We start from the raw sequence: 10,405 nt of genomic DNA, 5'->3' as shown, positions 1-10,405 counted from the left end.
CTTTCTCTGGAAATGCAATGATATTCTCGCACAAAGTTGCAGAGTTACTCTCCTTCTTCCAAAAGTTCCTCAACTGTCTCCTCTCCCACCTTTCCTTGCATATATTAGTTCATTAAAAAAAAAAAAAAAGTTTTCCTCTATTTTGACTTGGTTGGGGGTAGAGAGCAGAAAACAAATGCAACCTGTCTACCATTTTTGATTGGACACCAGCTTCCATTAAAGTGCAGTATGAATCCATCCCAAGGGATTGCTTTGTATTTGCGCAGTCTTCTCCACTTTGTTTCTGCAAACAATTGGGTCAGCATGAAGCCTCTTTTCTTGACTGTTTGTTTGTTTATTTTTTGGGCGGGGGGGAGCAGGTTATTGAGAAAGAAGCGAAAAGTTTTATTGATGAATCTTTTAAGACACTTCGATCAGCAGAAGCAGCATTTGACATGCTTTTAAAATTTAAGCATATTCGTTCACGGGAGTCCATTAATCGACAAATGATGATGAAATTCAACGATATTCTTGCACAGTATTGCAAAGAGGTAAGAAAAACCGATAGCCACCGTAGTAATAAAACACATACGGCAAACGATGAACGATCGAATCTGTCTTTCCCATCTAAATCCAGTAAGCCTGTCACATAATCCAGGCTATCAAAGCAAAATGGGCTTTGTTTATTTAGTGGAGAAATTCAGTAAGAGTTGTGAACTACCACATTATATGGTTCCTATAGTGATGGGTCCTGTGGGTTTAGTAGTACAGGCATAATTCATCTTCATGCACTTGCTTTATTGCACTTTGCAGATATGGCATTTTTCACAGATTAAAGGTTTGAGGCAACCCTGTGTTGAGCAAGTCTCTTGGCACCATTTCTCCAGGAGCACACACTCACTATGTGTCTCCTGTCACACTTTGGTCGTTCTCTCACTATGCCAAGTTTTTCCTTAATGACGTTGCACATTTACTGGACTACAGTGTGGTGTAAATGTAATTTCTGTATGCACTGGGGAACCAGAAACTTCATGTCACTTGCTTTGTTGTGACACTCACTGTATTGTGGTCATGTGGAACTGAGCCCACAGGATTTCCGGGATCTGCCTGGAGGGATAATCGCTGTAATAATGGCAATCGTTGTAGTTCACCACGTGCCGGGGTCATGTTGTTATGTGCTGCAAAATGGATTCTGGCTCGTAACAACCCCTGCCACGGAGTAGGACTGCCCCATAGCGTTTACTAGGCTGTAAGCTTTATGGGGCGTAGTGCCTAAGGCATCTGACTGCTCACCAGAAGTTTGGCGGTTCAAACCCACCAGCCACTCCTCGGGAGGAAGGTTGGGCAGTGTGCTCTGTTAAAGATTCACCTCCTCAGAAATGCGAAGGGGGTTGCTGTGAGTTGGAACCGACTGATGCCAGCGAGCTCGTTTGGTTTGGAGTCTCTGCAGGGGTAGGTCATCAGGTCTTCTCTGTTGCGAATCTGCTGCTGAGTTCTAACCACTGATCTTTGGTCAACAGCCCAGCACTTAACCATCACATCAGGGCTCCTTCTGATTGTCTGCTATACCTAGTTAATTACCGGATGAGAACACAAAAATACTTCTAAAATGTGGGTGTGGCTACTGGCCATGTCTAGAATGGATTTCTAGTAATTCAAACATCCCCAGCATGAACAGTCTGTAGTTCTAAGGCAGAGTGCAGCATTGCATGTTAAACAAACAGAGAAATTACAGACAGTATAAGAAAGTAGTAAAGAATAAGAGAGTAGTGGAAACACTTATATCTTAGAGTATGTCTTAAAGGCCCTCTTCATTCCATTGAGGACACGGATCTCAGGTTCAGTCTTTCTTGGCTGCCATGGTGATGGTGGTCACTTACAGAATACGTTTGCTTGCTCTCCAGATCGACATAGTCGACAGGCTCTTTGTTCAGCACCTCGACAACCCGCCTCTGTATAAGAACCACCCTCCAGTAGCAGGGGCCATATACTGGGAACGGTCACTCTTCTATCGGATTAAACACACCATCCTCAGGTTTCAGGAAGTGGAGGAGATACTGGACAGTGATCGAGGAAGGGAAGTAAGTTGCTTTTGCAGAAACAGTCATGTGTTGATTCTAGACTGCGGGCCTCCCTGATGTTGCCCAGGAGAACCGTTCAATCCAAGCAGCTGCTTAGCCTGGAGCGGGCTACATGGAGGTGCCCTTATGAGAAACGGCTTGGGTTCGCATCCAGGCTTGTGATTTAGAGGGTCTTTCCTATGGTCCCTGATTTTGGGCTCACTTTTAAAGCTACCTTTTGTGTTCTTTGTGATCAGCATCTTACTATATATGGCATCTTTTTCTTTTTTAAAAATTGCTGTTGAAAGTGTATGCAGCAAAACATAGACCAGTTCAACAATTTCACCATGTTCAATTCAGTGACGTTGATGGCATTCTTCAAGTTGTGCGTCCTTGTCATTCCCCTTTCCGAGTTGTCCCTCCCCGTTAACAGGAACACACTGCCCTTATGCTTCTTTTTTGATTTTTGAGTTGCTTCTGTCGGTTGGGCCTCATATAGATCTTAAAAGAACTTGATGTTCAAGACAAACATTCTTTACTAACTAAGTTAACCTATCGGTTGGTTTATAGACACCCTCTGGATATTTTTGGTTTAAAGGTTATCTCAGGGCATCGTTTCAGAGGTTCATCCAGCATCACTGGTTCCATGTACATGACATGTTAATACATCATACGAGTGCATATGATACATACAATGCTATGCCATCTTAATGTACACAGCATCTCAATACACATGACACATAGACTTCTCCCTGTATTTCACCTTTAGCTCCCTGGATGATGACTGGCATCTTCTTATCATACCTCCTCTTTTCCCAACCTGTGGATTCCATATGCTATCTAGCAGGGCTTGGCAGACCCTCTCTGTAAAGGTCTAGACTGTAGACACTTTAGATGTTAAGCTTTGTAGTTCATAACATCGAGGACCTCCAAAAACCTTTTCTTTCTTTCTTTTTTTGTTTGGTGGGTTTTTCTAACTATTGATATTTACCATATTGGAAACTAAAACTAAGAAGTGTTTAAAATATTTATTCATGTCTTTAAAAACTTAGCTGTTATAGCAAGAAAGCAGCCAGAGATGGTATATAAATGAATGGGTGCAGCCATGTTCCAATAAAACTTTATAGGTGCTGAAATTTGAATGTCCCATAGTTTCTCATGTGTCATTAGTCATTATTGTTCTTTCTTTCTTTCTTTTTTTTCCCCTTGCATTTAAAAATATAAAAACCCTTCCCAGTACATGGACTGGACAAAATCTGGCCTGTGGGCTGTAGTTTGCTCATCTCTGGCATATGGCCTGGGTTTTAAGTCACCCATCTCAAATAAATTCTCCAAAACTTATAAAAATCTGTCTACTTCCTTTTCCAAAATGTGTTGACATATAACCCAAAAAATCAAACTCACTGCCGTCAAGTCAGATCCAACTCATAGCAACCCGTCTTTGGGTTTTGGAAGTGGTAACACTATGGAAGTAGATGGTCCATTCTTATTCTTTCTGAGAAGTGAGTATATATCTATATATATATTTAAATAGAGATAAGAAAGTGTTATTTCTCAGGACAGAATGACCACTGCTGAACTCTTGTGATAGGTAAAACAAAAATATTTGGAAGTGGGTAGGAGAATGAAGGATTATGAAGACCGAAAATACGAGCAGTGGAAGGAGTCGACAGAACAGATCCTCCCAGTCCTTATGAAGAAGAGTCTGCTCACGAAGGTACGCACGTGTAGACGCTTTGTTGTGGTTGTCAGCTGCCATCAAGTCCACCCCGACCCCTGGTGACCCCACGCACAGTGGGATGAAACGCTGGCCAGTCCCCACCATTCTCTTGATTGGTGATGCGTCACACCACTGAAGTCCATAGGGTTTTGTTGGCTGGTTTTTGAAAGTAGATTGTTGGGCTTTCTTCCTACTCTGTCTTAGTCTGGAAGCCCTGCTGAGACCCATTCAGGGTCATGGCAACACGCAAGCCCCCCACTGACAGATGGGCTGGGGCTGTGCATGAGGTGCTTTGACCGGGAACAGAACCTGGGTCTCCTGCGTGGAAGGCAGGAATTCTACCACTGCCCCCCCCACTGTCTGCCCCCCAGGTCTCAGATCATGGTGGCTGTGGCAGATGATGGCATCTGTTGTTTTCCTGGGGTTTGGTTTTGTTCACCCTCATTCATAAGGTTGGTAGGTTTTTCCAAAATCAAAGCCAAGAGAGTGGTGTGGTTGACTTGGAGGAAGAACAGAGGAAAGAAGGAATAAGAGTGGAAACAGGATGGTATCATGATTAGGAACACGGACTGGAACCCGGGAGACCTCTCACTCCTGAGCGAGGGGCTGAACTCCGAGCCTCAGTTTACCCATTCATGAACACGAGTTGGATCAGATGACAAGAATATGTAAAGTGTTAGTCGAACCCAATGAGATAGCCGACACATGACCGTTTTTGAACTACTGAAAAGTGTGATTTCACATGACAAAACGGTCCTTACACTCAGCACTGGGCCTGGTACGTAAGTGTCTGGTACAAGAAATAAATAGTTACAACAATTTCTAATAACTACAAATACTATGATCGTAAGGAGGAAAGACCTGGGCTTGGCATTCTCTGGTTTCTGAAACTCTGAGGTTGGTGCCAAAATGAGTGAAACGGGCCAGGTGAGACCTACAGGGAACTGCCCTTATTCCAGCAGAAGGGACGAGAGCCGCCACCTCCAGCCCACCCTTGCTGCTTTGATGAGTTCCCAACTTTCTGAATTCTGGATTTTTATGTGCAATGCCCGATTTTCACATGTTAGTGGCTAAATTAAATTCCTTAAAAACTCGGTTTGCCCAACAAAACAGGTATTCTAGCTGTTCCATCCTGCAGGTTGTCAGTTCCTTAGTCTGTTAGGGTATCCAGGGCCCCGTTCATCCTTTTCACATCCACTTTTGACTTGGCTCGTAAGGCAGGCCTGGCGACCTACTGCCACATCATCAGCCACGGAGAGTCCTGTGAAGGCCAGCTCTTCTCTGGCACAGGTGGGGCGCCACTGGTCGGAGTTGACGTGGTTTTGCTTTATTGACGTGACCGCTTTGCGAGCTGCCTGCATACCCTGTGCTCTCTTCCACAGTCCTTCACCGTAGCTGATGAGGCAGCCACCTCTGAACGGGCGCCTGTGTTTGTCATAAATTTTTCACCTGCTCTCAGAGAGATTATCAACGAAACAAAGTACTTGGAACAGCTGGGGTTCACGGTCCCCGAGTTAGCGAGAAATGTCGCGCTTCAGGAGGACAAATTCCTCAGGTAACGATACTCTTCTTGGAAGCCCTCAGTAACCTTCTCAGTTCTGGATCCCGTTCGCTCTTAAAGAGTATTGAAGACTCCCTTAAAAGCTTTTGATCATAGCTATTGATAATTACCATGGTGAAATCAAAACGGAGATTTGTTTAAAATTAATTTTTATTAACTTAAAATTATGTATTGTAATAAAAATGTACTTTGTAATCATGAATTTAAAAAACAATAATAAACCTCTTCCGTGTTAATATAAAAACATTTTTCTTTCATGAAAATATGTGTGTTTTCCTAAAAGAGAAAAGCCGGTGAGAAGGGCAGCATTGTTTCAAGTTTCTGCAGCGCTCTGAGGCACGGCTTTGAGGGGCAGTGGTGTGTGTCAGGTTACACAGGCTCCTCTCCTGACACCAGTGGCTGTGTGACACACAGGTACACGGACGGGATACAGCGTATGCTAGACCATCATCACACGCTCCTGGGAACGTTGAACGAGGCGGAGTCTCTCCTTCTGGACGATCACTCCCAGGAGCTGCTGAGAGTGTTTAGATCCGGCTATAAGCGGTTGAACTGGAACTCACTAGGTAACCGATTCCTTTCAGAGTTTGTGCTTGTGTAGGTGTGTTCACAGATAGTTTTGGAGGGTCCAGTAAAGTACACTTTGTGGAACTTAGAATTAAATTGCAGGCTTTCGCTGGAGGTTGTCTTAGTTTGCTGGTAGTTCTGTGACAGAGGGACCACAGTGGGCGCTTTAACAGACAGACTGGTCTCCCCCTAAGGAGACTGGACGTCCAAGTGCAGGCACCCCGTCCAGGTGAAGGCGCTCTCTCTCGGCCTGGGGAGGGGGCCCTGTGTGTCTGCAGCTTCTGTTCCTGGTTCCTTGGGGCTCACCCTGTGGTGTGGCACCTGCCTTCCCCGACCTGGGCTTCCTGGCTTCTGTGCCTAACCTGCTCCTTTGCCTCAGACATGGTTGGTTTAATACACACTCTGCACTGGTAGAGACTGTCAGCGTCACACAGAGAACCCTGTGCCCAGATGAGGTCACATGCACAGGTGCAGGGGTTAGGATTTGCAACATATATTTTCTTTTGTTATTCCATGACCAAAACTTAAACCAAACTCATTGCCGCTGAGTCGGTCCCGACTCGACCCCTCCTTGGGTTTCCGAGGCAGTATCTCTACGGAAGTAGATTGTCCAGTCTTCCTTCCCAGGAGCAGCTGGTGGGTTTGAACCGCCAGCCTTCTGGTTAGCAGTCAAATGCCTTAGGCACTATGCCACCAGAGCTCCCATTGCAGGGTGAAGATAAAGCGTGATGACATGTGGACACTTCATTGACCCAGAGCTTTCTCATGTTGCCCTCTTACAGCCATCCATCCTTACCCTCCCAACCCAACCAAAACCAGATCCGTTGCCATTAAGTCCATCCTGACTCACAGCTACCTTACTGGACAAAGTACAGCTGCACCGTCAGATTCCCAAGGCTGTCATCTTTTTTTCCCCCCCATTTTGTGACTGATTTACTTACTATTATGATTTGGGCGAAAGTTTACAGAGTTAACTGGTTTTCCGTGTTCATATACATGTTGTTTTAGGACATTGATTGCAGTGCCCATAGTGTAACAGCACTCTCCCCACTTGCTCCCTGTGTGTTCATCGTTTCCCTTTGTCCTTATTTCTTATCCCTTCCTGCCTTCTAAGGAGCTCTGGGGGCACAGTGCCTAAGGCACTTGACTGCTAACCAGAAGGCTGGCGGTTCAAACCCATCAGCCACTCCTCAGAAGAAAGGTTAGTCAATCTACTTCTGTAGTGATACTGCCTCGGAAACCCAAGGAGGGGTCGCTGTGAGTCAGATCTGACTCGATGGCGGTGCATTTGCGTTGCGTTGCCTGCCTTCTGATCTTCACCCTTGGGCAAATGCTGCCCTTTTGATCACGTATGTTGATGACTCTGCTGAGTGTGTCCCTACCTGGTGTTAAGGCCTCTCATTTGGCTGAAAGTTGAGCCTCGGGGTGAGTTCAGTTCCAGGCTTGAAGGGTGTGCAAGGACCATAGTCTCAGGGGCTCCACTATCTCTATCAGACCGGGAAACCTGGTCTTTTTTATGATTTTAAGTTTTGTTGCACATTTCTCTCCCACTTCATTGAGGGTTTCCTACTCAAGGCTGTGATCTTTATAGAAACAGCCTGCCACATCTTTCTCCCATGGACTGGCTAGGGGGTTTGAACCACAGACCTTCTGGTTAACAACTGGATGTTTTAACCACTGTGCCACCAGTGCTCTCCTGGCATGTAGTAAAAAAAAAAAAAAAATCCAACCCAGACCCACTGCCATCAAATTGATTCCGACTCATGGTGACCCTATAGGACCGAGTACACATTACCCCGTAGGGTTTCCGAGACTTTAATCTTTTTAGAAGCAGACTGCTATATCTCCCACAGAGTGACTGGTGGGTTCAAAGTACTGACCTTTTGGTTAGCAGCCAAGCTCTTACCCACCGTACCACCAGGGCCCCTTCCTTAGTGCCTTAGTCCCTGGCAATGACTAATCTTTTCCCCATTTCTATAATTATGGTCATTTTGAGAGTTTTGTGTCAGTGGGATCACAGAATCTGTGACCTCTTTGGACTAGGTTTTTTTTTTTCGCAGCATAGACGTGTGGAGATCCTCCGGGCTTGGGGGTATCGACAGTTATTTCATTTTCTGTGGCTGACGGTGCTCCGTGGCACGGCCACCTTGGTGTCCTTAGCCATAAGGCTCTTGAAGGACATCTGCGTGGTTCCTTGTTTGGGTTATTACAAATAAAACATCCATAAACGTTCACGTTCAGGTTTTTGTGTGAACCTGTCTTCATTTCTCTAGGCTTAATGCCCAGAATGGCCAGGAGTGCAGTTATTGGTTGTATGTAGTTGCAAGTGTATTTTGTAAAGGAACTGCCAAACTGTTTTCCAGAGTGGTTGTACCGTTTTACGTTCCCAGGAGCAATGCTGTCTACAACCCCGCCAGCATTTGACTGCTCACCAGCAGTGGATCATTCAAAGGTGGCCTGGTGGTGCAGTGCTTAAGTGCTCAGCTGCTAACCAAAAGGTTGGTCATTTGAACCTACCTAGCAGCTCCACAGGGAGCTCTGGTAGCATAGTGCCTAAGGCACTTGACTGCTAACCAGAAGACTGGCGGTTCAAACCCACCAGCCACTCCTCGGAAGGAAGATGGGGCAATCTACTTCCGTAGTGATACTGCCTTGGAAACCCAAGGAGGGGTCGCTATGAGTTGGGTCCGACTCGAGGGCACACAGCAACAACAGCAACAAGAAGCAGCTCCACGGGAGAGAAGGCTCACTGTGGGTTGGAATCACTCAACAGCGTCTCCTTGTGGTTTCACTGCCTTTTGCTGATGGCTCCTAATGCTGTGTGTCATTTCGTTGCTTATTTGCCATCTCTGTCCTCTTTTGGTGAAGTGTCTTTTGCCCATTTTCTGATTGGCTGGTTTGATTTTTTACTGTTGAGTTTTGAATGCTCTTTATATATCGTAGCTGCTTGTTCTTTGTTGGGTATGTGGTTTGCACGCTTTTCCTCCCACTCGGCAGCTTGTCTTTTTTGTACAAGGGCAAGGCTCGGGGAGCCATGGCAGGGAGAGGGCTGTCCGGCTTCCCCTCGTCTTCCTCCCCATGTGCCTCAGAAGCGTCTGTTCTGAGCTTTAGTGGTCACAATGAAGGTGTGGGTGACTCTGGGTGCAGGTCTCCTAGTCCCATCCCCCAGGGTTGCTAAGTTGATCTTTGCCACTTAGAGTCCCAAGGAGCTTGAATGAGTATTGATTGACCTTACAGGTGTCAGTGGGAGGCTGCCTTATCGTCGCAGTACTGCTGTAACAGAAATGCCCAAGTGAGAAATACCACAGGCAGATTTATTCGCTCACAGTTAGGAGACTAGAGGTCGGAATTCAAGGTGGCAGCTCTAGGGGAAAGCTTTCTGTCTCGCCGGCCGGCTCTGGGGAAGGCCCTCTGTCTCTTTCCAGCCTCTGGTCCTCATTTCCTTGGAGATTTTCATGTACATCTTCCCCTCCACTTGTGTCTCCTCAAAAGAGATTGACTTAAGACACACCCTAAACCCATCCTGCCTCATTAACGCACCAAAGAGAGCCCACTCCCAGATGTGATGGGCACCGCAGGCGTCAGGGTTAGGATTTACAGCATGTTTTTTGGGGGCACAGTTCAATCCACAACAGAGGGATGTGGACTGATTTGAAAACTTGTATCTTTGTGTTTTCTTTTTCTCCAAAGGTATCGCTGACTATATAACTCGGTGCAAACAGGCCATTGGGAAATTCGAGTCCCTTGTCCACCAGATCCATAAGAATGCAGACGACATTTCTTCGAGGCTCATGTTGATAGAGGCCATCGACCTTTTCAAATACCCAGCACCTAAAAGTGAGGGTGAACTCCCGGGTAGGTCTGACTTCTGTTCCTCTGACCGTGGAGGGGACAAGATGCTGTCTCGGTCACAATATTGTTCTTTGAGTAATAAACCATCCCCAGTGACTTCAGTTATTCAGCTGAAAAGACCTTGGGTCATTCTTACTTTTGGTCACGTTTTGTGGGTCGCTTAGACAGTTGTACTAGTTCTTGAGTCTGTGAGAATCAGTAGTACTTTTGTCAATGACTTTGTAACACTAATGCGAATTGTTTTTTTATGAGCTCACACTTGTTCAAAGGAGATATTTTAAGTGGTCTTCTTGTTGTTATGTGCCATCGAGTAGGCCCCAACTCATAGCAACCCCTCCTTGGGTTTCCGAGGCGGTATCACTATGGAAGTAGATTGCCCAACCTTCCTTCCAAGGAGTGGTCTTAGACTGGTCCAAAAGGAATTCAGATTGTCCAGAGATTCAAAAGCCACCACCTGTAAGCATCATTTTAGCATTTATAATGAATAGGACTTCCTGCGTCCCCATTTCTTTTTTGTTTAGGACATGTCTTGACTTGGGAGCCCATGATGGTACAGCTCACCCGCTCAGCTGCTAACTGTAACGATGGGGTTTGAGTCACCCAGAGGTGTCCCCGAAAAGAGGCCTGAGGGCCTACTTCTGAAAAACCAGGCTTTTTTAAAAAAAT

The 10,405-nt window shown here is 45.8% G+C and overlaps 1 protein-coding gene across 1 annotated transcript in view; it reads left to right on the top strand.

The window, feature by feature from the left end:
• Positions 1–10,405, top strand: part of DNAH10 (dynein axonemal heavy chain 10) — a 147,363-nt gene that overhangs the window by 31,793 nt on the left and 105,165 nt on the right. Inside the window, exons 12-17 of the mRNA XM_042780591.1 lie at positions 360–530; positions 1,884–2,060; positions 3,631–3,756; positions 5,142–5,314; positions 5,735–5,886; positions 9,578–9,742. Coding sequence (XP_042636525.1) covers positions 360–530; positions 1,884–2,060; positions 3,631–3,756; positions 5,142–5,314; positions 5,735–5,886; positions 9,578–9,742 — 964 coding nt within the window. The remainder of the gene's footprint in view (positions 1–359; positions 531–1,883; positions 2,061–3,630; positions 3,757–5,141; positions 5,315–5,734; positions 5,887–9,577; positions 9,743–10,405) is intronic.

Source organism: Orycteropus afer, unplaced genomic scaffold (genome assembly GCF_000298275.1).
Source record: "Orycteropus afer afer isolate SDZICR_OR568_19922 unplaced genomic scaffold, OryAfe1.0 scaffold00048, whole genome shotgun sequence".
NCBI classification, from domain to species: Eukaryota; Metazoa; Chordata; class Mammalia; order Tubulidentata; family Orycteropodidae; genus Orycteropus; species Orycteropus afer.
This window is presented reverse-complemented; position numbering and strand designations above follow the sequence as displayed.